The sequence below is a fragment of the Eurytemora carolleeae genome, unplaced genomic scaffold, assembly GCF_000591075.1.
Source record: "Eurytemora carolleeae unplaced genomic scaffold, Eaff_2.0 scaffold154, whole genome shotgun sequence".
Taxonomy (NCBI): Eukaryota; Metazoa; Arthropoda; class Copepoda; order Calanoida; family Temoridae; genus Eurytemora; species Eurytemora carolleeae.
Window position 1 is genome coordinate 320,519 of NW_019396344.1, and position 27,956 is coordinate 348,474.

The window sequence follows — 27,956 nt, forward strand, 5'->3', positions numbered from 1 at the left end:
TGAGAAGCAATTATTTTTAAATTTCTCGCCTGAAATAGCATTTTATACCTCTAAAACTCCGATTTTTATTATTTTTTTTTTCAAAATCGCTTATGGGGAAATTTAAAACGCAATTTAGACATTTTTTACACAAAAAGGAAGGAGTGCCAAAAAAAATTATTTCCTTCAAAAGATATTAGGAAAATTTTGTAAAACATTTTTTTTAAAGTTTGAAAAATTATTTGTTACACATATACAGTACATGCTTCATATTACAGTGTCTATTGTTTGTATCATATGTTTTTGGGCAAAAATTTTAAAGTTCATTATATTCTTTCTAATTGAGACCATGTTTTTTTTTGGCGGTTAAGAAAAATGTTGCAAAGTTATATCAAGTTAACCCTTTATTCAAGAAAAAACTACCCCTGTAATCAAATCTATGGATTCCCGTAATAGTGAAAAAGTTATATGTTACATGGTGTTATATTGACAAATTCTTGAAAAAGATGTAAAATGTTTATATTTGTGGTTGTTAAAGGAATTATTATGAAATAAAGAAATGCAATTTTTAATTCTCATTTATTTTTAAATATTTTGTGTAATTTATCATGCAAACAAAAACAACAACAAAACTCAATGAATTGAAGTACAATTTGCACTTTAATAGGAAAATTTGCACTAATTTCAATTTGCTAAAAACAGTTGGAAACATTTTGTTAATGCAGTGTGGTTTTTGCAAAATTTCAGCACTAATTTTTCGTATTTTTTGCTTTCAATTAATTGTGCGTAACTGTTTCTACATAAGATATTTATAATATTAGTTTTCAATGTTAAACATATACAGGGTGTCTCAAAAATGGGAATTTAGTGAAGAATTCGATATCGTCTTTTTAAATAATTCTTTGATTTAGTATAGTGATACCTACTGAGAAAGCTGTAATCTGTAAGAGTTTCGTCTGCTATGTTCACATTTTGTTTGTTTATGTTTTGACTGCATACGGTTGTACTTAGTAAAACAAGAAAATTGCAGTATTCAAACAGAGTAAACTTGTCCGTCTTAACTGTTAATCTTGCGGAGACATTATAGACACATTTTTAAAGCCATTTACCCTTTTCATAAAATAAATTCTAGCAGACATAATAATATTAAGGCTTTTGAAATTAGGTATTACAATGCTAATTCATAACAAAGAGGATATCCAATTCGTCACTGAATTCCCATTCTTATTGGGACACCCTGTATAATCGCCTAGCGTAGACACCCAGCACTGCCCAGGTTACTCATGGTTACTTCCGCCGTTTACCCGACGATTTTTACAAAGAAACTAACTTTTAGCATTTAAGTCAATTTACTGAACTTAGCATCTCAAAACCAATCTAAGAACATTTCCGTGGGTCTCCCAACTTCCCCAATTAAAAATTTTAGGTAAATCAGTGCAGGGGTTCCTGAGTTATGATCGGACAAACAAACAAACAGCCAAACAGAGATTACAGCTTTATATATAAAAATTACCAAACTAATTTGAAATTTATAGGATATACACACACGAGATGACAAAAATACATATTAACTAGCTAAATACATCTTTACATTAAAATGAATATTGATTAGAGAATTTATAACATCTGAAAACAATCATAAATTAGCTCGACAATAGCATGGATACACAATACACATATGTAACCATAGATTCGTATCTATACAAAAATTCAGAATGCTATGAAAAACTGCATTAATTTTCAAAATTATACCCACTTTAAATTGTAATTTTTAAACTCTTTAACACTTGTTTTTCAACCGGTTTTCTAAATTAGTAATTGGCAAAATTCTCATAGATTTTTTCGTGTGAGATTATATACATCTAGAATTAGTTACACATCTATGAAATAGAAAGATACATAATTAGTCATTTCCAGCGAACGAAACTTTAGCGAAAATTTTCTTTCATATTTCGCAAACTTTTTCGCGAAAGTTCGTGCTTTTTGCGAAAATGATTTTAACGAAAAATGTGAAATCTATGCGAAATTTGGCGAAAAATAATTTCGCGGAAAAAATTCAGCGAAAACCTAAAATGTTGTAGCTTTAACAATTAATTGTGCAAAAAATACTTGTGAACTTCCCTGCTCTGAATGCTAAGCACTAGAAGTTTTATCATATCAAAATTAACAATTTCTCTTCCTTTACCTTAATAAATATTTGATGAAGAGAAAGTGAAAATTTAATATTTTTTCACGAAATTTTGGCATTTAAAATTTCACTTAAAAATACGAACAAATGTGAAATGTTTGGCGAAAAAAATGTCCGCGAAAAATGCGAAATTTTTTAGAAAGGGTTTCCCATTTTCCCCTAATACATACAAATCAAATCAAAATCGTGAAATATTTTCCTAGCAATTATGGGCGATAGCGCTAAATCCTGATCATGATGGACAAAAATAAGGTCGTACACATGGATAAAAAGGCTCAAAGACACAAAAGACACGTCTATAAAGACGCAAAAGAAACGTGTACAAGACACTTAAGACACGTGTACAAAGACACTGAATACACGTGCTGAAAAAACAAAAGACACGTCTACAAAGACACAAAATACACGGGTTCAAAGACGAAAAGAAACCTGTAAAAAGAAACTTAAGACAAGTATACAACGAAACAAACAAAACACGTCTACAAAGACGAAACATACACGTCTACAAAGACGCAAAAGACATGTTTACATAGACACATAAGCCACTTCTACAAAGACAAGTCAAAGACACGCGAACAAAGATGCAAAAGACACGTCTACAATTAGTCAACAGACAAAAAAGAAACGTTTCCAAAGACATAAAAAACAAGCGTACAAAAACGTTAACACGTCACGAGGACGCAAAAGAAACGCGTAGAAATACGCAAAAGACACGTGTACAAAGAAACAAAAAACAAAAGCAGAAAGACACAAAAGACACGTCAAGAAATACGCAAAACACACTTGTAAAATGATATCAAAAGACACATGTACAAAGGCACAAAGTACACATGTGCACTGTACAGAGACACAAAAGACACCTCTACAACGACACAATCGACACGTGTACAAAGATACAAGAAAATGACGACACATCTTGAGGGGATGAGGATGGAATAAGATGATAAATTATCTAAATACATTATTACAACCAATCTTCAAATGTATGAACAATTAATCTTTTATAATATGAAATATACTTAGTATATATTTTACACTGTAAATGATTTGCTCTTATAGGAATTGAGTCTTTGTCACAAACTTAGATCTTCTAATATTTGTATCTTTGTCGTTTTTCTAGGTTTAAAGTGTTTAATTCGGAAAATTCCTGCTGTGGAAATAGAAAATAATTGAAAAGAAATAGTTTTCAATATATTCTACAAAATGATATATATTATATTATTTGTAAATCAGGCATGGAGGGTCATTTCTTAAAATTACGCTCACAGTCCCTTGAATTCTTTATTTTCTGTTAGTAAAATAAAGTGAATATGGTGGTAGGAGAACAATGAAGCTACATAAATCTTCTCACTGTTTTCTACTAATGTAGAGGATATCAAATGACACTGCAAGTTCTATTGCTAATGGAAGGGTATCAGGTTCCTGTTTTTATATCAAATAGTTCTCCTTTCAATATCTTATCCTAGCAACCCATATCATATAGTTCTCCTTTCAATATTTTTTCCTAGCAACCCATATCATATAGTTCTCCTTTCAATATCTTATCCTAGCAACCCCTATCATATAGTTCTCCTTTCAATATCTTGTCCTAGCAACCCATATCATATATTTCTCCTTTCAATATCTTATCCTAGCAACCCATATCATATAGTTCTCCTTTCAATATCTTATCCTAGCAACCAATATCGTATAGTGCTCCTTTCAATATCTTATCCTAGCAACCAATATCATATAGTTCTCCTTTCAATATCTTATCCTAGCAACCAATATCATATAGTTCCCCTTTCAATATCTTATCCTTGCAACCCATATCATATAGTTCTCCTTTCAATATCTTATCCTAGCAACCCATATCATATAGTTCTCATTTAAATATCTTATCCATAACTTAACCTTGCAACCCAGATGATTTCCAAAACTTATCTGAACTGGTTTTGGTAAACTTTTTCTGCTATGTTATGAAGAAAGAACCAAAACTGAGCTGAGAAGGGGTCGGGAAACGAACCGATCTTTTGCTCAAATATATTTTACTTTGAAATTTCACTATAATATGAATCCCATATAACATTTTTCTTATTGCCTTTGGTGTCAAACAATTTAACAAATTATAGAAGAAAACATTCTAAACTATTCACCAACTGTCATGTTTCGTGGGACACCTTGTACATCTCATGTTTCAATGTTGACTTGACCTACAAAAATAGGTAATGTTACATCATCTATACGCAACATCCTCACTACTGAACTTCTGACTTACTGTAATATCGGACCTACTTTATTTTTGTATTATTTGAGGGTTAGGTTAAGACAATTTCTTGGCCCATCGCTGTGGCTGGGACAGACTAGGGGGCCGAGCGCAGCGGCCGGGCGCTGCGGCCACAAGTCCATTTAACAGCTGATAAACCACGTGCTAGTAGGTCGGATTTGCGTAGGTCGAGAAATACACCACCACAAAAATATTATAAATCATTATCTTACTATATTATTTATCATAACCAGTTATGTATGAGTGAAGGAGCCAGAGTTTAGGAATAGGCAGTCTGCGAAAACTTCTACTTTCATGAAAATAGTCGTCTTTAAAAGGTGTTAAAAGCAGACTTATCAATTGGGAATGATTTTTTTCTGGAGGGGGCAATTTTGAGTTGTAACTTGTAGGGGCAATGTTGAGGAGTAATCCCTGCTATTCAGGGGTAATTACCTCCAGGATTCTAGGGGGGGGGGTGAGGGGGGTAATCAACCCCAGGGTTCGGGGGGGGGGGCAAGAACCCCAATGAACCCCTATTTTTGCATCTGGAAGAAACACATAAGTAAATATTATTTAATCAATAAAGAATTAATTATAACTAGCTGGACATACATATGGGTTTTCTAAAAAAATTAGCCAATTCGGTCCAGCCGTTTGGCCAGCTATAGCTGACAAACATATATGAGGAAAGAGGTTTATTATATAACAAATAATATAAATTAATAAATGATGATTTGGTGAGGTAGGTGTACATAGTACATGCTTACAACAAATAGTACAACTAACATTTTTTGATTTTTTTTTACAAAAATAATTGTTTACAATGTTTTATAGCTCAAATCTATATATAAATTTGGCTTGTCTGTTTGTTTGTTTGTCTGTTTGTATCCAATAAACGTCAAAACGGCTAAACCGATCGGGCCCAAATTTTTTGTGGGACATCTAGGGACCCCAGGGAAAATTTCTAGTATCAAATATTTGACTAACTTTATTGCTTCTAAAATTAATGATTTTTTTTGAATAAATCAAATCATTTTAACAATTTTACAATCTGTAAAAATTACACATTACACTAATACCCATGACGAATTCATTCAGGGGTGGCTTATGATATTTTCCGGAGGGTGTAAATATTTGAAGTTTTGGGCCATAAATGGGCCGAAATATACATCTATGTATGGTAGAGCTGTGTATTGATTATATACTGTTGTATCTTGTTATCTCCTTGCTGCGTGAAATCTACAGGCCTCTGCTCTACCTCTAGAACCTCCTCTTCATTCTTAACAGGTTTTCTTTTAGTAAAGTGCAATGTTGTAAATAAGGTTAGATACTGTGATGCGCTCCAATGTAGGTAAATGTCGTCTCTATTGCAATGGAAACTCTAAATCCTCATATGAGGTCACTGATACTTAACTAACAATCAGCAAATTTAACAAATATTGATTGTGCTAACAAGTTTAAAACTAAGATATTCAATTCAATTTCAAGTTATCAATTTTTCAGTTCGTTTACATTTAGTGAGCCACAAAATTTAATATTCTTTAAAATAAGCAGTGACGTCAAATGAGGATTTTGAGTGTCCATTGCTATAAAGGTCGTCTTTTCCTACATTGAAGCGCATCCAGAATATTTAACCTCATTGTACAACCTTGGTACAGTGAGACCAATATAACTATGGAAGTAAATAACCAAAGAAACACGATGCACAGCAATTGTGTGTAATTTAAAAAGTGTTGTTAGTCCTTTTTAAATTTAAAAATTCAATAACACTTTAACAATTTTAAAACTGTATTATGTTAAAGTTTGCTTGTATTAAACTTTGCTATATCTTTCTTAATCCTAATTATTTTATGAAAAACAATCCAAAAATGATCGTTTCAATAAGTTTGTTTTTGCATTGTTGTTATATCGTTTTTGGGTCGTTCTTGAATTTATTTTCTGTCAGGGTCAAATTTGACAAAGTGGAAGTAAAGAAAATGTTCACAATTAAAAAACAATTTAAAAAAAATTTGATCCTCTTATATTATGCAAAATTTGTTGTAAAGAGAAAAAAAAGTAACAAAACGATTGAAAAAAGATCCAAAAACAATCAAAAAAGGAACCAACTGAAGGCACTTCAATAAGTGTTCACACGAGCATCAAAAAAACATAAGTATAAAATGTCGTCTTCATTTCCACAGTTTATTAGTCCCACTATAATTACAAAATAAACTAAAAATCAGTTTAAAATGAGAAAAATAGATATTGTCTGATAAGAAACTGATAAAAATGATTAAATCCTCGAGATTTAAAAAAGAAACCCAGGGTTTTAATAATTCTTCTGTCTCTTGACAACTTCTGAAGATTTATTTAATTGTGTTGCTAATTAAAATAGGCAAACAATCCCTTTAATAACAACATAAAACTACGGATACAAGAAAACTACGGATATAAGGAAACTACGGATATAAGGGACATTAAGTTCAAATGCTCATAAAGATTGATTATTTGCATTAGTGGTTTCAACGCGTTTGAACAAAAAAACGACAATATCTTCCTTTCGTTACTCAGCATGGGGGTTAAAGGGGAACGAAGGTTTGTTGAAGTTAGGCCTACAGTACCTTTAATCTTTGCATTTGCGTAAAATTACGCTTACAGTCCCTTTAATGCAAAGATGACAATGCCCGATTTACAACGATACCCTTCAAAGCTTCGTCAGATCAAGTATGAATAATATATTAACGTTTTTCTTTCTTTAAACTGTTAATTTTCATTTGCAGTTTCTCTGGAAAAGCGACATGCGCATTTCTTGTTCATAACCTTCAATGGAGAAATTGACAGAAGAAAACACTTTTCAAGTCTAAAAAAGGACTGTATATTTCACATTTTGATCAGGTTAAGAAGGTTTCAAGGGTAAGTTGTTGCAAGTCGGACATTGCCATCTTTACATGGAGGGTCATTTGAAATTTCACTTTCATTCCCTTTAAGAGCGGTAAAATTTTACTTACCTCAAACTTGAGAAAGTTCTGAACTGCTTGAACAGTTGTTCTTTTAGCAACAGGGGCCTGATCAGACAACTAAATATTTTAACAAAATAAAATAAGAATAGTTTCAAAAATTGTTTATCTGGGACCAAATTTATAGTATAGAGAGAAGTTGAGCTTCGTAGAAAAAGTTTAACCCCTTCTATAGAGCCCCGGTTCAAAATCAATTAGTCTACCCAGTTCAGCTACTTCTCGTAATTATTAAGTTTATTTATGTTTAAAAAATGTATTTAAAATCTACCTGTATTATTGTTGGGCCCCCAGACCCTATCCCGTGAATTGTAACAGTTTGTTCTTTTCTAGTCCCTCCTGTAATTCAACATGGTTTAACAAGATTTTTTTTGTAGTGATTTGGATTCATTAAATTTTGAAGATAATCCCGGATCCAAATCCTGGATCCGCACTGGAAAAAAGTTAAATTATGATCCAGGTCTTTAAAATTTCTTCAAAATTTCCTGAATTTTTTTTACAGAAAAAGATTTTTTTTTTTTTTTTTTTTTGGGGGGGGGGTTTACGCTTCGAGTTGATGAACCTTTTAGAGGTAAGGACATTTTTGATCTCTCTTTTGTTTCAATTGTTCAGAATTGGGTTTTGAGAGCAAAATATTTTTATTTGCAGTTTTGGTTGATATTTTGCCCCTTGGATCCGTTTATTTTTACGGATCCAGAAAGCCTGCATGTTTTGGATCCAACGGATCCGGATCCTAAGCACTGCTTGGTGGTGAACATAACACAGTGGAACTCTTATTTCTTATTCTTTTAACTATGAAACGTTCATCAGAATTTTGTAATTTAACAATTTAGAACGTAATTAATATATTGAAAAGTGAAGAAGGAAAAATAAACCACAATAAGCATGAGAAAAATTGGGTGCGAAGAATCCTGAATTTGCCGTTAAACCATATTTTCCTTGAATCATCGCATACGAGGTTACAGTTGGGGTAGAAGTAACCTCCACTGAGGTTGCAACCACAGCTTGAGGCTGGTTTCTACCAGAGGTATGGGTTTTCAAGTGTCTTCTCAACTTGTAAGAATCAATAAACTTCTTTTCACATAGATCACAGGCAAAGTTTTTCATACCTAGAACACATTTTACTTTAGATAAATCGAATATTGAGGTCAGGAAACGATCAAATTTAAATTACTGTTAAGACTTTGAGATTTCATCAAATCAAATCAAATCAAATCAAATCAAATCAAATCAAATCAAATCAAATCAAATCAAATCAAATCAAATCAAATCAAATCAAATCAAATCAAATCAAATCAAATCAAATCATAAATGTTGGGGAAGCTTAAGGCTCCATTTTTCAGAGTTTCAATTCCTGAAAGAGAAATGGATTTTCAGCCCGTATATGAATTCAATTCTGACTTTCGCAATGTATCTAGCTAAAGGTTAAATTCCTATATTTGGTGACGAAATCCCAGCAACACGACCAAGGATGGATTAAATTTATTTGTTTCTTATTCGTCTAAAAATTCTTTTTATTTGGTTAATGTTGAAAACAGGCCAGATTCAAATCAAAGATGAAAATGAGATGTACGTAAATGTGCAAAGTACCTTACTGTACAGATGTACAGATGTACAGATTTCTTACCTAAATGTACAGATCTGGTGTGTACAGCAAGTCTATCCTTTCTATAGAATCCTTTACCACAATGATCGCACACAAAGCTGGGATTGTTATCATGCTTTCTCAAGTGCGCCTTAAACAAACAGAATTTGCGAGACTAAAATATATTTGTTTATTTCAACCGTTTGTTTGTATCCAAAATACGTGAGAACGGTTGAACCAATCGGGTAAATTTTTTTGCACGACCTGAAATGACCCTAAGAAAGGTTTGTATCTAAATTGTGAACCCCTTCATAATATAATTATGTTTTTGTAACCTCTCGTGCGAAGTTTTTAAGCTTTAAAAATGAAAATAAAGCAACATGGATGGCAACGTTTTAAAGTTAAAATAATTTAGAGCCTAAAAATCCGTATCACTATTTCTCCAAGGTAGGTATTGGTCGGTAAATAACTGTTACAATTGTAAATATCTATTACCTGTAACAAAGAATTGTTACTGAACGTTTTCACACAAAGATGACACTGATGCTTTCTACTTTTACTGTAAAATACATAATTTCAATAATTTTAGGAAAATTGGTAGCCGGCAGTATTTGGCTTTAACCGGAGTTTGATAACTTCTTTAACAAAAATGTTATCATGGCCAAAAACTGGGATTTTTGACATTTGTATTTGAAAAATAAAAGGGAAATAGTATCGTCAAAATACAACAATATGGGGATCAAAAGATCCATCTTGAAAGACTGAATTCAAAAACTCTGAAATCATGAAATATCCTCTTACATAAATAAAGATGGACATTTGGTTTAAATACAAAATTTAACTATACAGATAAAATTCAAACAAAAAAGATAGGAAGCCAATTCATAAAAATCCTCATTGGAGAAGCAAATGATTTTTGTCTTTGACGTACAAAAAATATAAAAACCGGCCAAGACCAACCCTTTTCTTTCTGAAAGACAAAGTTCCCCCACCCCACATGGGAAAATAGTTGTGAATATTAAAAAGATATATATTTTGAGTTGTGTATTCCCTCGCAGTCTGGAGAATGTTATCAGGAAGTCCTACTCCTCCATGCATTAATCTAACATGCTGCTCCAACTTCTTCCTGTAACAGTTTCAAGTATTAACTCACCAGTTTCATGTATTAACTCACCAGTTTCATGTCTTAACTCAGCACTCACCAGTTTCATGTATTAACTCACCAGTTTCATGTATTAACTCACCACTCACCAGTTTCAAGTATTAACTCATCAGTTTCAAGTATTAACTCACCAGTTTCATGTATTAACTCACCAGTTTCATGTATTAACTCACCAGTTTCATGCCCTTTTCATTTTAATTGACCGACCGACTGACTAACCAAATGATTGACTGGTTTGTAGCCTTTTGACAGACTGGCTAGACAACAGACTGATTGACCGGTTTCTACCCAGTTGACTTCAACAGACGAGCTGACAAACCAAAAGACTGGCTGACTGACCAATATACTGATTGACTAGTTTTCTGCCTTTTGACGTCAACCGACTGACTTACCGACCAGCCGACTTATTTGCTGCTTGTTGAAGTAACCGAATGACTAATTAACTGATGGACCATAAACAACTTGATTATCTAACTGAACTAACTTATGATAAACTCCTAACCTATTTGACAGACTAACAAATGACTTACAAGACTAGCTAACTATCTGATTGAATGACTTACTAACAACTGATAAGACTGCTAAAATAACAAATCCAGCCTAGCTGACTGACGACTGACCTGATATAGAAAACTTTTCCACATTCCATGCAAAGTTTTTTCATATCTTCGGGAACATCACCATCCTAAACATATTCTAATATTTACTGGGTATATATTTTATTTTAAAAATAATGTCCACCCCCCCCAAAAAAAACCCAACATTTTTTAGGCGTTTTTTCTCTCTCGCTGAATTGGGGAGAAAAAAAAAACTGATTTTAAGGGGAAAATTTATTCTGTCTCATTTTTCAGAAAATTATGATTATAACAGAACAAATCTGTGCAACTCCAGATGTAAGAAGTAATGAAATTTAATTGTTTTTTTTTATTATCCAGTTGGTATCTTTTTATTCCATCTGGTTGACCGGAAACCCTGTTTTCTGTTTAATTTGCTTAGGATCCATTACATTTTGATGCAGATCTGGAGCCAGGATCGGCCCAGCAATAAATGCATTACATTACATAATTTCACACCTTTATTATAACCAAGGTACTAATACAAGGAAAGTTAATTGCGGTCTGCGTACATATTGAAACCAGTTCTCTTTGGGCGGACTATGCAAACAAGAATAGATGCATCAGTGTTCGTTTAGTATCCGAGGAGGTTAAAAGCATTTAATTTTGATAATTTTTATAAAATTAACATAATAATTTCCTATGACCAGAATATTTCATAAATAATTTTTGTGAAAATGGATTTCATGTCAGGCTCTGACATCCGTCTTGTTTTTACTTTTCCGCCCAAAGACAGTACATTGCAGTACAAAAAATGTGTACACCTCTGAAATAAATTTCCTTGCATTAGTACCATTATTATTTTAACGAGGAAACATAGGACAACGCACCCTAACTCTATGCAAAGTAATATGATCTTGTTGTTTCTGTTTTCTAGTGAACATCTTCTCACAGCCATAGCGGGGACACTCGTAGGGTACTTCACCCGGGTGCTCATCCTTAGCAATTGATAAATATGATGATAACAACAACTTAATTTTTAGGACACAAAATGTGATATGCAAGTAACTTAGAGAAAATCATAAAATAAAAGTTCAGATTTGCAACTACTTCAATTATAATACAAGATTTAAGTTGATGATGAAAAAAAGTGAAAGGGAAAATATTCTCACCTTAAAATGTTGAACAAACTTGTTTCTGTTGTAATTTGTTTTCCGACAGAATCGGCAGATATTGTCTACATTGATCCCATGCATCCTGGTACAAATCCCATTATTAACCAATCAAACAAACAAACAAACAAACAAAGAAAGAAAGAAACAAAAACACAAACAAAGAAAGAAAGAAACAAACAAACACCCACCCACCCAAAGAAAGAAAGAAAGAAAGAATCAATCAATCAATCAATCAGAGTTTTAGGGACTTCCTACTAGCCACACATAATGCCCAAGATAAATTTACTACATCAGACAAGAGATTAGGACTTGATCTATCACAAAGGGAAACCAGATCGGCAGTCATAGCTTTTAACTATTAAATTGTATGTTAATTAGCTTATGGTAGGTCGCCACCCTCAAATCACACAAAACCACCGCAAACCGAACCAATGTCAATCAAATAAAGTAAAACCTTATTAAACCATACCAAAGGAACTAAAACAAATTAAACCAAAATCAAGATCAACCCAAATCAAATCCATCATTAACTCAAAATGGGGGTTGGGGTGGTTATAGATTATAATAAGAGGTTGCCTAAGATGTGTTTCGAAATGATAAAACTCGTCGAATGCTACTCCAGGTTTCTGGTTCTCAGCTGGATCCATATTTTCTGAATCTGTCATCTGTTCACAAATCTGACAAGTATACGCTTTCTCACCTAACTCAAGGTCAGCTTGATGGGTCGTCCTAGAATCAGACAGGGGTGTATATTTTCTCGCAAAATAATTTTTCTTCCCCCCTTTGAAAATAATTTTTTCCCCTGAAGTTATAAAAAGCTTTTCCGGGTTTTCTTCGCTGAATGAGGGAAAATACATGAATTTTTGGCAGTGCTTAGGATCAATTTAATTTTAATACTAATACTAATACTAATACTAATACTAATACTAATACTAATACTAATACTAATACTAATACTAATACTAATACTAATACTAATACTAATAAAACTTCCATCTTTAATTTCTTTAGCCAAGAGAATTAATAATTGATTAAACTGTAAATAGATTTAATTATAAATATACTTTAAATAAATACTTCAAATTAATTAATAAAAATGTTTTTACCTAATATGTTCATCTAGATGTTTTCCGTACATAATATTTTCTCCACAAAACCTACAGCTAAACGCAACCTGCATACTAGACACCATAGTCTTGGGGTCAATCTAAACATTTAAAATTAGACACTAGACACCATAGCCTTGGGGTCAATCTAAACATTTTACATTAGACACTAGACACCATAGTCTTGGGCTCAATCTAAACATTTTACATTAGACACTAGACACCATAGTCTCGGGGTCGATCGAAACATTTTACATTAGACACTAGACACCATAGTCTTGGGGTCAATCTAAACATTTAACATTAGACACTAGACACCATAGTCTTGGGTTCAATCAAGACATTTTAAATTAGACACTAAACACCATAGCCCTGGGGGTCAATCTAAACATTATAAACTAGACACCATAGTCTTAGGGCCAATCTAAACATTTTACATTAGACACTAGACACCGGGTCGATCTAAATATTATACACTAGACCCCATAGCCTTGAGGTCAATCTTAACACAATACACAAGGCACTTTAGTATTGGGGTCTATCTAAGCATTATACACTAAACACTCTAAGTCTACACACAAAAGCCTTGAGGTCAATCTTAACATTATAAACTAGACACCATATTCTTGGGGTCAATCTTAACATTGTATACTTTTACACTTTAGACACAATAACCTTGGAGTCAACTATAAATCGTAAAAATTTCTCAAAATCATAACCCCCCCCCCTAGAGGTCGGCAAGGAGAGGATTCTGAAACATATATTCCTGAGATATTAATTCTTACCATCATATCAGGATCCACGTTCAGATGGGTTTTCTGATGACTCTTCAACGCATGGAATGACGAGAACCCTTTAGTGCACATATTACAGGTGAACAGCTGTTCTTCATCGGGATGTTTATCCCCTATATGCCTGAAAATAATATTTAAAAGCATTTTTCTATCTATCTATCTATCTATCTATCCATCTATCTATCTATCNATTTATGGCCGAACGAAATAGAGAAACGTTGTTTACAAATTTTTTGATTTGAACGTGGTGCGAAGTGACCTGAAAGCATGGTTTATTACTGTTATTAAAAGACAACCCGTCATTAAAAATCTTGTTTGTCCAGTATTTTTGTATCGGTGGACCAGTCCTTCAATTATACAAAAGCGGGTTAATCTGCTAATTTCTTATAGTTATTTAGGAAAATGAATGAAAACAAAATAGTAAGATCGGTGGGAAAAGGATTTTATAAAGATATTTTCATAAAAAGTATCCGAGTTAAAATGAAGAAATTCTTCAACAATACAATAAAAACAATAAAAACCTAAAATTTACAAACCTGTTTAGTTTACTCTGAGTGACGAACTCGTCGTGATCGCAGAATGGGCAGCTGTAGTTGATCTTGTAGTTGTGATCAGCATCAAGATGCTCCAACACTTCATCATATGTCTTGAAGTTTTCCTAAATATTAAAACCTTGATTATTGCTTTATCTTTACATTTGGGACCGTCCCTTTGCGCTCGAATTCTGAACGAAAAATCGGCTTTTCTCCGGCCACAGTTGTCTTTAAAAAGTAAGTCCAATACTAATCAATAGCGAAGAAGCTATTTAATTTACCCCGAAATTACCTAAATAAGTGAACGGTCCCTTTAAATAAATGTGCATGAACTTTTTTCCTCTATCAATTTGAAAGTTCAGGCTGTGGATATCGACGTGGCTAAGCGCTATCCACTGTGATCTTGCCAGCCTACATTTGTTGCATGAAACGTGCTGGGTTGACTTTATACAGTACAACAGGCAACTTCCCAAATATGCAATGAGGGCCGAGCGCTGCGGGTAGGATGGGCTAGGGGTCCGAGCGCTGCGACTAGAACATGTTTGAGACTGAGCACTGCGGCCAGGACAGACTTGGGAAGTTACCACTTGGGAAAATGCCTTTGGGAAAGTACCTAACATCTACAGTACATGTTGAACCGGCTCAAATCATGCAACTTTTAAAGTGGGGTGTATCCAATTCAAAAGTTTTAATTCAGTGCAAACTTAATTTATAATTTACTAATAATCCCCGAACGAATTAATGGCCCTGAATTTTTTATATTTTATCATACCTGGCAAGCTAAACAATAAAACGGAACTAGTAAATCCGGATGTTCTTCAGCAAAATGTTCTTCAGCTTCAGAACCTTTCAAATCAAATCAATATTTAAAGCGACTGTACGCGTAATTTTAAGTAACACTTAATGCAAAGATGACAGTGTCCGATTCACAACGATTCACCCTTAACAGTTAACAGCTTTGTCTAATAAAGAATGAATTTGATATATATATATGTATATATATATATACATATATACATCCATGTTTATAATTTTGAAAACTACTTATTTTGAATTGTGGTTTCGATCTCTATACAAAAGTGACTTGCGAATTTCTACTGCAGAAAAACATATAGGAATTATCATAATTAAACATTATAATTAAACCTAGAAAGACGACAATATCAGATAACCTCGTGAATAGAACACACCAACTTTGCACAAAGAGTCACTGAAATATTGCTTAGTCCTTTTAAATAAATGTACAATTGTACATACATAAAGTTTGTTGAAATAAACACGAGTAATAAGTGACGACAGAAAGCTAGAAAACTCCTTAACACAAAGATTCACAAAAGGTAGTCGTAGTCCAAACTTCAGTTTATTGAACAAATGTTATAAATGCCATGAAAAAAAATACTTTTTGGAACAAATATGATTTTTAATGTCGACTTTTGATTCCGAAGCTTCATAGGACAATGCAGGCGTCTATAAATTACAAGGAATTTTTTTTATGTCACTCATATCTCCTCAGCATTTTCTTTTTCTTGCTCGTTCTTTCAAACGGATGATGGCTGGATTTGAACTATTGCGAAAAATAAATGATTTAAAAAAGAAAAAAGTTGCATTGCCATTTTGACTTCTTTTAATTGTCCCCAATTCTAAGGAGCGATGTTAAATGGGGGGGGAAAAAATTAAAACTGAATGGAAACTAACCTTTTAACGTCTCTTTCTGTCTCTTCTAGTAGCTGTGAAACTATCTCTGCGCGCTTGAAGTCAAAAAGATGAATTGTTTTCAGAATGCGGGTAATCGGTGTGCGCCCCGGAATAAAATGCTCACTAAAAATCAAAGTTTTGTTAAGTTTTAACCCGTAAATTTTTATTTGTTATAAAGTTTTAATGATCACATTTGAGATTCATGCTTTGGGGGGAAAATTAAATTTTTAGCAGGTTTGACCCAACTCTGACGACAGATTGTGTCACGTGATTGACAGCTGGTAGATCTTCGGCTCGACTTAAGGAGTTAGGTCCAATGAAAACAAAACTGAGCTTGGTTGGTTTTAGTGGAGAATAAGGCTCAATGTTGCGTCTTGTTCTCATTCAACTGGGAATGCGTCAATTCCTACCATGAAAATCCGCCAAATATAATATTAAACTGTTTTTTTTCTTCACTCAACTCTGTGGAAAATAAGATGCAGCTTGAATCCGAAAGCTCAAGCCGTAAATAAGGTCAAACGACAGCTTAGACCCGAGCCGTATTTCCCCGAGTTTTTAAATCGCGAGCTCTGATAAAATTGTGGAAGCCAAAATGTTGCGGTCATATAAGTTCTCACCTAATAAGTTGTGTTGGTTTTCCAACTTTAGCAATCCGTACTGGACAACGGAGGAAGTGGGTTCGCTCAAAATATCTAAAATAAAATCATAAAGGAATTCATATCTTTATGATAGTTTCAGTTCTAGTTATGCTACCTGGGGGTAAGAATTACACCTCCCCCATTGCAGGGGGATGTATAATTTATTTAAATGTAAATTTTCTTCGTCGTCCATGATGCACAAGAAAAGTAAAAGAAAAAACGATAAAAATTACCAAATCATAAATTCAATAAGAAAAATAGCAGTAATTTCGGACAGACAATCAATGAAACAGACTGCTTAGACGCCAACTGTAACTGTTGTACCTGATATTTCCCATGATAGTTCTGCCGATGTTGACCCTCAGCTTGTTAGCACAAAGTCCACACTTAATCTGGTGACCCCGATTCACCACAGTGGCATTCCCAAGGGCGTTCAGGAATGTCCTCAAATGATTATTTTCAAAATATATTATTATATATATATATATGTTAGCTATAGCTGGCTAAACTACTGAACAAAAGTGACTGACATTTTTAATATGTAAAAGTACTCCGGGGGTAAAAATACTTAAAAATATTTAATTTTTTTTCTTCCAAATTATATTTTTTGTTCAAAGTTCAATTTTTTAAATAAAAAATAAAACTTTTTTAATTTCGAAATTTTTTTCCCAAGTGTTTCTAAAATTCTACGGGCAACGCCGGTCTATTCATCTGGTTTTCAGTAAACTTACCTAATTGTTTCTATAGGCGGAACTTCTGCCTTTCTCCGTCCCTGAGCAGTTCTGAAATTGTCCTCTTCCTTCTGTTTGACATGAGTTCTACAAAAATATATATAAATCTAGAGCCTAGAGGCCCCGGTTGTTGACAGAATTTCAAGTGACCCTCCATAGAAAGAGAGACAGGTCTGATTAACAAAGAAACCATGTATAAGCTTTGTCTGATCAAGTTTGTGGATAATGATAATTGAAAACATAATATTTTCTACTCACAGATAAACATCTTCCAAGCAGTCCTGGTCATTTTGCTCATTTCTTGATTCATCCTCAGAGTCTAATCCTTCCGTTCTATTCTTTAAACATCTAGACATCAATATATATATTATCTATTTATGTAACTGTATTGTGTAAATTCTTTTCTAAGGGACCGATCACTTATTTTGGTCTAAATAAAGGTATCATACCTTTGTGCCGGAATTTGAAAAGATAATCGGCTTTTAGTCTGGTCTCTGGCCACAGTTATCTGTGAAAAGTAAGGCTAATAATACCAGATCCATTGGATCCGCCAGATTTTTGCCTCCTGGTTCCGGATCCGGATCCACAAAAAACTGAGAAAAAAAATTACTCTCAAACCCAAAATCTAAACTGCTAAAAAGCTATTTAGTTTCCCTGAAATTACGCAAATAAGTGAACGGTCCCATTAAATTAACATATTTTTTAAGATTAAGTACTTATTCTGGTTTGTTTGAGGTTTAATTTAAAATTTAATAATCAGGGAATAAATTTCTTGACTTTTAAATCACAATTAATATATTCAATTCAAATCGAAAAAGTATTTGGATGAAAGTTACAATAAACTAGGCTGTTAGGGAACATTTTGTCTCTTAACGTACAATAATCTAGGCTGTTAGGGAACATTTTTTCTCTAACTTACAATAATCTAGGCTGTTAGGGAACATTATGTCTCTAACTTACAAAAATCTAGGCTGTTAGGGAACATTATGTCTCTAACTTACAATAAACTAGGCTGTTAGGGAACATTTTGTCTCTAACGGTTGCTTTTCAAGCAAAATATTTCCGCGGATTTTCCTGATTTAAAAATTAATAAATGTCGATATTTTTCTTAGAGGCAAAAATTTAACCGTAAAAAAGTCCTTCCCAAGAGTCATGTGAGTTGCCAAAAAAATTGACCCGATTGGTTTCTGATGTGAAAAGGTTTAAATTTTTTTTTTTTTGGTCAACATTATGCTGTAAAAAGAACTTACTTGTTATAATGTAATTTCTTGAAGAAATTAATTCTAGCTTTGGTTTTCTTATCTTCAGGTACATGTACAGTCTTATCACATAGTCCACACTCTACACAGCTTCCATTCCTGTACAGTGTACAAACACATATTACTTCCGTACATGAATAAACGATTTATCTATGAGTTTAATATAGCCCTGAAATATGAATGCAATTAATTTATAAATATTATACTCAATTTTCCGCGGCATTTGATCTTAAATATGCTAAGAATACGACATTATAAAAAAAACTCTTGCTATGTATTCATATATCTGGGATTCACTGAATTGGAAATTCGAGATGTTTCGTTCTTCTCAAAAGCGCTTCAATTAAAGGAGTTATGGATGAAAACGTTAAGATTTTAATCTAATGTAAAATTAACTTTAGTTTGACGTGTACCTTGAAGCCGACGATTCACCGAGTTCAATCAGCGCTTCCTCGAATTCGTCCAGGTCAAAACTCGTCCTTCGTTTACGCTTATACGAGTCTCGTCTAGATATCAATCAATCAGTCAATTAACCAACCAATCAATCAATCAATCAAGAGGCACATATAATACCCAGGATGAATTTATTATATAAATAAAGCTAGATAATAATAAAACGAAAATATCTTCAAAATGTCCAAATAAGCATTGTACAGATAATGTTGTCAAAAAGAAAAGCAATAACATAATATTGTGGATCATTTAGGGCACCTTTCAAACTAGGGTGCCAATATCTTCTATGTAATAAAGCTCTTCGCTCATATATATACATAGATTTGTATATTTGTTAGCTATGGTTAGCAAACGCCGGGCTGGACCAAACGGGCTGACGGGTACAGAAAAAGGGCGAATTCATTTTTTTTTTCAAAATTAGATTTTTTTGAAGCATTGCTGAAATTTCACGGGCAACGCCGGGCACTTCAGGTAGTTATCATCAGATCACCTGACATAATCCTCGTCTTCGTCATCGAACTCATCGTCGTCCACCACAAAATCGTCACTATCAATTGGATCCGATTTAATCTAAAATAGCAAAATATTGAGAAAATGCAATTATTTTTTGTTAAAGGGTCCCCCCAAAAAAACGAGACATAAAACTGTTTAAATGCAACAATCTGTAGAATTTTGACAGGAGTGTACAGGGTTACTCGCAAAGAAAATAAGACTATGAAGAGGACTTAAAGGGAGTGACTGGCAACGTATGGTAGTTGAACTGAGATTGCAGTAATGTTGAGACATATTTTAGAATTCATTTGAGACCTATCAGACGTTTTCACTGTGCATATTTGTTCAGCAGGAGTGCAAATTTAACATGTAAAATATTACAGTTAACTAATTAGTTGTTTAGGAACAGGTTCATATAGTAAAAATTGAATCTTATCATTGAAAATAAGTAATATTTTTTAATTATTGGTTTCTGTAATGTCTACCTGTTCAAAAACATTTTCAGTAGATTCATAAAGAATAAGAAAATCAACATAATAATGAAAAAGAAACATTTCATTCTAATCATAAAGAATAAGAAAATCAACATAATAATGAAAAAGAAACATTTCATTCTAACATTTAGAAATGTGTTCCTAACCATCTAATTAGTTTACTGTTAGTTACTGTGTTACATTGTTCTTTGTCGTCTTTTAATAATTTTTATAAAACCGATTCTCAAAATCATCACTCCAAAATGGACAATCAAGTAGGATTTTATATATTGAATTTAAAATCTTGCTGAACAGATATGCACCTTAGTCTGATTATAGGTCTCAAATAAATCCACAAAAAATTCTCTACAAAACTGCAATCTCAGTTTAAATACCATACATTGCCGGTCATTTCTTTTAAAACTTTTCAAAAATAACGAGATCCCAAGATTAAAACAATATAGACATGAAAAAAACTCAGTAGTAAAAAGCTTGCAATATTGAGTGAAATAACGAAGCATAGTTGCACACTAACTATATTTACAATATAACGATACAAGCGGTTAGTGTTGGACAAACTATAGTTTATCTAAATACACACGAAATTTGCCTGAGGCGAATGTATTTCAATTCGACTCTTCTGATCAGATACTTTGTTAGAACTGATAAGGTCTTGGGGGATAAGATGGCCGACAATACTGCCTTCGTCCCTAACCAGATAAATGCCGTTTCACTCCTTTCTCAAGCATCGATTATCCCTTAGCTCCGCCCTTTATACGGTACCGACTTAATATCTTCCAGACAAAATACCCCCGCGAGCCTCAATATCCTCTTGGGTTTAGGTCTAGATTGTTTGGCTTTATTCTTGGATTGATTTGTTTGGCTTTATTTCTTTGTTTGGAAGCAATAAACTGTACGATACTATATAAATGTGGGAGAACCCTTGGTTGGATTCACTATGGTCTCCTGTCTTAAAGGGAGTGTTCGCGAAAAATGAGAGGGGGTATAGGCTTAATGTGATAAAAAAAGCACTTTTGATCGCTATTAATCTTAATTCTTCTGTTGCGTCTATCAGGAGAAAATTGCTAAAAACGACTCACACCGAAGAACGCAGCATCCATACAAATTCGGAAAGATGCAACATTCAACTCGGATCGTAAACAAATCAATTTAATTTTCGACGCATTCTAAATAGTTAATATTTCAAAATATTTTGTATTTTTCATGATCTGAGAGTTACGTTTGAAAACATTTATTCCTGTTTCGAGGATTTTTTTATAATGAAGACGACATTTTCATATTTTCCAGGAATGTTCGAAAATCCAGCGCCAGCAAAAATTCTTTAAAAAAAAAAATTTAAAATATTATGAAATATTAACTGTATACGAATGCATCGAAAAATAATCAATGACTATTGCTGAATTATTTGTTTGGAATTAAATTGATTTGTTTACGATCCGAGTTGAATGTTGCATCTTTCCGAATTTGTATGATTTGTCAACGAAATAAAGACATTTATAGTTGCAGAGAATCATGAATATAAGGAAATTAACAGATTAAATTCTGTACAGTTGTCTCTTAAGTCTTATTCATTGTAAGTACATGAAGTCTTTAAATGTTGAACAAACTGATAAACAAGTTTACAGATGTAGAAAACCATATTGCAGGGAAAACGATTAAATAAACTAAATAACAGCCGTCTCTGAAGCATATGTGAATTTGTAAAATTTCGAGTTTCACAATTTTGAATAAAAAAGCCGTTTGAAAATCAATATTTAACGCTAAAAGAGGCGCTAAGCGTTTTAAAAGCCTTCTAATTTAAATAAGATTAAAAGAAAAAGGTAGCTGTAAAACTAAAATTAAGCGCGTTATAAACAGACTAGCTTAAGAATCCAGTGTTAACCAGGGTACTCGTAGTTACTCCCGCCGTTTACCCGCGTTTGGTCGATTATTATGATTTTAACTATGTTCCCTATAAAAGTTGACCCACTGAACTTAGAAATCAAGCTACAAAAATTCCTGTGGTTCTTCCGAGTTAGTTCCCTAATCTAAAAATTAAGCAATTCGGTGAAGGGGTTAATGCGCTATGATCGGACATACAAACAAACGAACAGAGATTAAAAACTTTATATATATAAAATTAAAATACAAAAGTTTTGACCTGAGGTGGAGATTCTGGTTTGACCGGCGTGACTTGTTCTCCTCCAGCTGTTGGCCAGATATTACTCCAGTTTCTATTCTCGTTCCTTTTCTTTTCCTCCTCCTCTTCCCACTCCATTCTTAAACATGTATTGGATTTTAAAAACTAAGATAATTCTTTTTGGGGAGGGGGTGGGGTACAAAACGTCGATTATCAAAATGTCGATACTACAAAACGACGAATGCTACAAAACGTCGAATATTACAAAAAGTAGAATATTACAAAGCGTCGAATATTACAAAGCGTTGAATACTACAAAACGATCATTCTACAAAACGTCAAATTTCAAAACGTCGATTATAAAAATGTCGAATACTACATAACGACGATTGCTACAAAACGTCGACTACTATAAAACGTTAGATACTACAAAATGTCGAATACTACAAAACGTCGAATACTACAAAACGTCGAATACTACAAAACGTAGAATACTACAAAACGTCGAATACTACAAAACGATGATTATCAAACTGACGTAAACTACAAAACTTTGAATACTACAAAACGACGAATGCTAAAAAACGTCGAATACTATAAAATCTTGAATACTACAAAACGTCGAATACTACAAAATGACGACTGCTAAAAATTGTCAAAATTACAAAACGTTGAATAAAAAAATGTTAAATTATGTAGGGTTAGTTCAGGTTAAGAAATTTTTTGGCCGAGCGCTACGACAAGAACAGGCTTTTACAGTTTAAAAATTTAAGAAACTTAAATAAAAGAAACCTGAAATGATCAAAGGTTTAAAGGGTAAAATTGTAAATATGGTCACTTAAAATTACGCTAACCGCTAACCTTCCGTTTTTATCGTACAAATGAACATAAAGTTGTAAATTCAGATAAAAATTTCCGGGGGTTTACCCCATTCTTTGAAGAAATAAACAATTAATTTTAAAAGCTTCCATTTGTGAACTTTTTTCTAATCGCAAGTTTTATTTTCCATTTCCAAAAATTATTGAATTAGCTGATTTCAGTTCGGCATAAAATTAACTTAATTGGAATGACTCTCTACATCTTAGAAATAGATTTGAGTCATTGCCACATTTAACAGTAATAATGTAGTGGTTTTTTTAGAGGCCTTTATTTCTGCAAATTTATGGTTGACTATTGACTAATTATTATATTTTATTCACGTATCTACCTCTTCATCCTTTCCTCCTGTACTTTCTGAATCTCATGAAGAACGCTTTCAACACTCTGCTGAAACTTGAGAACGGAGGCCAGGGCAGCTCCTCCTCCATCCTCGGCTATTCCAGGTACAATCTCTACTCACAAATTCATGTATCAATAAAGCTATTAATGAATCTATTATAAATCAAAGAATCAATGAATAAATGAATCAGTCAATCAGTCAATCAATCAAGGAATATATCAATTAAAAGACTTATCAATCAATGAATCTGTAAACTAATAAACTAATGAGTCAGTGAATCTACAAATCTTTTAATCAATGCATTTAATATTCAATGAATATATGAATCAACGCATATACCAACCAATGCATCTATTAATCAATGAATATACCAACCAATGCATCTATTAAACAATGAATATGTCTATCAACGAATATACCAACCAATGCATCTATTAATCAATGAATATATCAACCAATGAATAAACCAACCAATGCATCTATTAATCGATGAATATATCAATCAATGAATATACTAACCAATGCATCTGTTATTCAATGAATATATCAATCAATGAATATACCAACCAATGCATCTATTATCCAATGAATATATCAATCAATGAATATACCAACCAATGCAGCTATTAATCAATGAATATATCAATCAATCAATATATCAACCAATGCATCTTTTAATCAATAAATATATCAATCAATCAATATACCAACCAATGCATCTATTAATCAATGAATATATCAATCAATCAATATACCAACCAATGCATCTTTTAATCAATGAATATAATAATCAATGAATATACTATTATTCAATGAATATATTATTCAATGAATATATTATTCAATGAATATATCAATCAATGAATATACCAATCAATGCATCTATTAATCAATGAATATATCAATCAATGAATATATCAATCAATGAATATACCAATCAATGCATCTATTAATCAATGAATATATCAATCAATGAATATACCAATCAATGCATCTTTTAATGGAGGATTCAGCCTACAGAGGAACCAACCAATCCATCCATTAATGAATATATTTTAGCATGAATCTATCGGTGAATGAATGAATCATTACATTTTAATAAAAAATCAGTTTTATCAGCAATTTCTTTAAAATTCTTTAACCTTATCAAAAAAAAGTCACAACACTTAAGAAACGAGTAGACAGGACAAAAGATTAAGACACAAGAAACAATTAGGATGGCACTTTAAGATCAACCTAAAAGTAACTAGCAAGGAATTAAAAATAAAAGGATCACAAAACACGAAGTAAAATATATCGTTCAATGACTAATAACACTGATAATCAAATCAAATCAGACTTTGAGGGATGTCCTACAATGACTTTACTAATTCTCAAGTTTAATGTGGGCTTATGATTCGTAAAATAACCTTAACTAATCAATAATAAACTTGGTAACTTATTAACCCTATCTCTGCTAACAATACCTTCGGAGCTGACAGTTTCATCTTTTGGCAAAGAACTAAGTATCATCTGAAATAGAAAAAGATCTTTAAAATGTTGAAAACTTTTTACCAAAAAATTGATTTTTCAAGAAAATAAATATCCTTCCCAATCCAATCCAAACTAAGAACAGCGGAGGTATAATATTTGTTTAGTTTATATAAACCTGTTCCACGGGTTCCTTGAGCATATCCCCAATACAGCCGAGCAGACTGGAGATCTCAACGAGGTGAGGAATATCGGAGTTCATGAGAACTACATTTCCACCACACATCAAGTCAAGCACCTAACATACAAATATGTTTTACACTAACTTGGGACCCTGGCGCTGACCAGGTTACTCATTATAGTTACTCCCGCCATTCACCCGAACATGGTCGATTTTTCCGGGAAACTAAATTTTTGCGTTAAAAGTCGACCCAATCGATTTAGACTCTCAAAACCATGTTAAGAATGTTCCCGTGGTTCTCCCGAGTTCCCTAATCAAAATGTGTGACAAATCGGTAAAGCGGTTCATGAATTATAATCGGACAAGCTAACAGACAAACAGAGATTTCAACTTTATATATCCATAGATTTTGAGATAAAAATATTAATAATAACTTTAATGATGATACTGATTAGATACTTAACTTTCATAAAAATCGTCCACGTTCAAAAATGGCGATATCGTCCACATTTTATTCGATAAGGTTAAGGTTAATAAGGGTTCTGTTACGTGTAGGATCACTTGAAATTACCAGAGGCAAATTTAAAGAGGAGGGAGAGGGATGGAAACAGGATAAGAAGGGAGGAGGGAGGGTGGGTGGTGCATGGTGATGGTTGNTTCACTTAAAACCTGCAGTTCTCCTTTAAAAAATATTCATATTTTCACCTAACCCCTACATGTCAAAAACGTTGATGCGACTCTAAAATGAGGTATTAAATCTAAAGCCCCCCCCTCACGGCAAATGCGAGATGTGTTCTGAATTTATTAATATCCTAAATATTTCTTTCCTTAAGTAGAACGATTTTTGGACCTTACCCTAAAATAATGTTATGTAAATAGTATTAACTCGTGTTGCAAAATAGTTGAAATCAGGGTCATTTTGCACAGATTATTTACTAGGACAGGACCTCCTTTAATAGCTGTAATAAACAAATTATTCTAATCTAAGAGATTAGAATGATTCAAATTTTATTAATACCTTTTAAGCTCAAGATATTTCGATATAAGATAAATGTTTAATTTGATTCGTGTTTACATTCAGAAAAATGAGCGCGGTTGCCGCGGAAATTCCGTTGCGTTAAGACTATGATCCAGAATCTAGAAACAATGAGTACAATTCGAGGTGGAACCAACCTGCTTCATCTGTTTTGTTGTAACAAAGGGAAGAATAAGTGTCTGAAATCTTGAATCTTCAAACTGAGCAGCTTGAATCAGGAGCTGTTTTATCCAGGTGCTGGCAGCAGCTAGTTGAACCTAAATTTTAAGGATGAAAAGCAGCAGAATTTGCAGCTCACGAAAGTAGAAACTATGAAAACATTGTTGTCGTCATTCTTTCTTGTAAATATGATTGTCACATTTTGAAAAGGGTTTAATTGATTTTTCTATGCCCAGGGATTCGTAATTATTTCAGTAACTGGGTCGATAAAGTGAAAAGTCCTTCCATAACTCAATGAAAATGATTTTTAAAAAGAGGCAAATTTGAAATTCATCTCGGTTTTACTAAACAATGCAAAATGCTTGCTCTGACGAAGAAAGGCTTAAAAAAAGACATTTGCTTTTTCTTAAAGGACTGCACACGTGATTTCAAGTGACCCTCAATTTATAGAGTAGTATGTACTATGCACAACTGTACACTTTAAACCGTTCATTAATCATTATATCCGGAGTTTTCCACCTGAACTTTGATTATTCAACATTTCAAAAAACGACTATATTGTCCTCAAAATTAAACAAATAGAGAGGTTCATAGGATTCGGACATTAAACTTTTTTTACGGTGGGCCACTTGACAATACGTCTTCAATCCCTATCAAGAATAAGAATAAAACTCTGCTAAAAACTACCTGTGATCCCGTGAGTATCCCGTCTGAACAGTAAATAAGAAGATCAGGTTGACCGATGAGCTCGCCGGGCCAGCAAACACCCGACTCGGCGATCAGTCGAGCGACGCTCATGTTTATCTGAAATATTTAAATCAAATAAAAAACAAAACCACAATAAAGGGACTAGAAACGTAATTTAAAGTGAACTTTCTCTTATTAAAGGGTATTTCGAGTTCCCAACAGTTATCGTACAGAATAAGTGAGATATCCATGTTTTTCTCCACAAAATGGATTGTTATTAGCTGTGGATTTTCTGAATAAGTGACTATTGAGTTCCGGATTTTTACTGGAAATGATCAAAGTTATAATTTTAAGCAAAAAGTCTTCGATATTATTAATAAATTAAAGATTTTAAGGGTACCGCTAGTGAACCAGGCACACCCATCTTTAAATGTAGAAAAGAAATTGAAAATCAACGCAGGTCCCTCCTACGAAAAAAAAGTCAATAATAAATGCCAGGGATGAGATTGATTGGTTGAAAAACTCAGAACAATTATAATAAACACGGTGAATATCAACATCATATTGCATTAGAGCATGGTAGGGGTTTAGGGTTTTAAATATATTTAATGTCGAAGTGGTATTTATTTATTACAACCGTATTGCAAAGAATTATATCTTCACAATCAATTATTAAACCTTCACGTTTATACAAAATAAAAAACAGCTAAAATTGAATATTAGTTGTTACAAATACTGCCAAAGAGTCTACATAAAATTAAGTACAGGGTGTCCCACATCAAATTAGACCGCGTCAATGGGTCTAAATTACGATTTGGGGGAAAAATCAGAATATTTAATAAGGCTAATAGAAAATTTTGTTGGCAGAAAATGCTAGATTTTTCGCGTATTATGTGCGTATTTTGGCGTTAAAAATTGTAAAAAAAATCCATCAAAAATCATAGCTGAAAATCTTGACCAAATCATATAATAGTGGCCATTATGTGATTAATAAATTTTATTTATGGAC

At 32.9% G+C, this 27,956-nt stretch overlaps 2 protein-coding genes across 2 annotated transcripts; both read right to left on the reverse strand.

The window, feature by feature from the left end:
• Positions 1–5,399: 5,399 nt before the first annotated feature.
• On the reverse strand, positions 5,400–15,163 carry LOC111701370 (zinc finger protein 675). Its single transcript, XM_023472628.1, has 15 exons — positions 15,087–15,163; positions 14,318–14,439; positions 13,773–13,902; positions 12,988–13,088; positions 12,458–12,610; positions 11,879–11,963; positions 11,597–11,704; positions 10,773–10,837; positions 10,042–10,116; positions 9,486–9,549; positions 9,033–9,141; positions 8,344–8,514; positions 7,677–7,744; positions 7,400–7,468; positions 5,400–5,691 (listed from the first exon to the last, which is right to left on the reverse strand). The coding sequence occupies exons 3-15, from the start codon at positions 13,851–13,853 to the stop codon at positions 5,584–5,586; spliced, it is 1,257 nt and encodes a 418-aa protein (XP_023328396.1). The 5' UTR covers positions 13,854–13,902; positions 14,318–14,439; positions 15,087–15,163; the 3' UTR covers positions 5,400–5,583.
• A 646-nt stretch (positions 15,164–15,809) lies between these two features.
• LOC111701359 (uncharacterized) lies at positions 15,810–27,774 on the reverse strand. The gene is made up of 15 exons (XM_023472614.1): positions 26,948–27,774; positions 26,239–26,358; positions 25,063–25,182; positions 24,881–24,926; positions 23,403–23,526; positions 22,217–22,334; positions 19,581–19,660; positions 19,051–19,143; positions 18,629–18,736; positions 17,637–17,726; positions 17,379–17,465; positions 16,972–17,091; positions 16,627–16,701; positions 16,010–16,132; positions 15,810–15,867 (listed from the first exon to the last, which is right to left on the reverse strand). The coding sequence occupies exons 1-15, from the start codon at positions 27,056–27,058 to the stop codon at positions 15,810–15,812; spliced, it is 1,473 nt and encodes a 490-aa protein (XP_023328382.1). The 5' UTR covers positions 27,059–27,774.
• Positions 27,775–27,956: the final 182 nt, after the last annotated feature.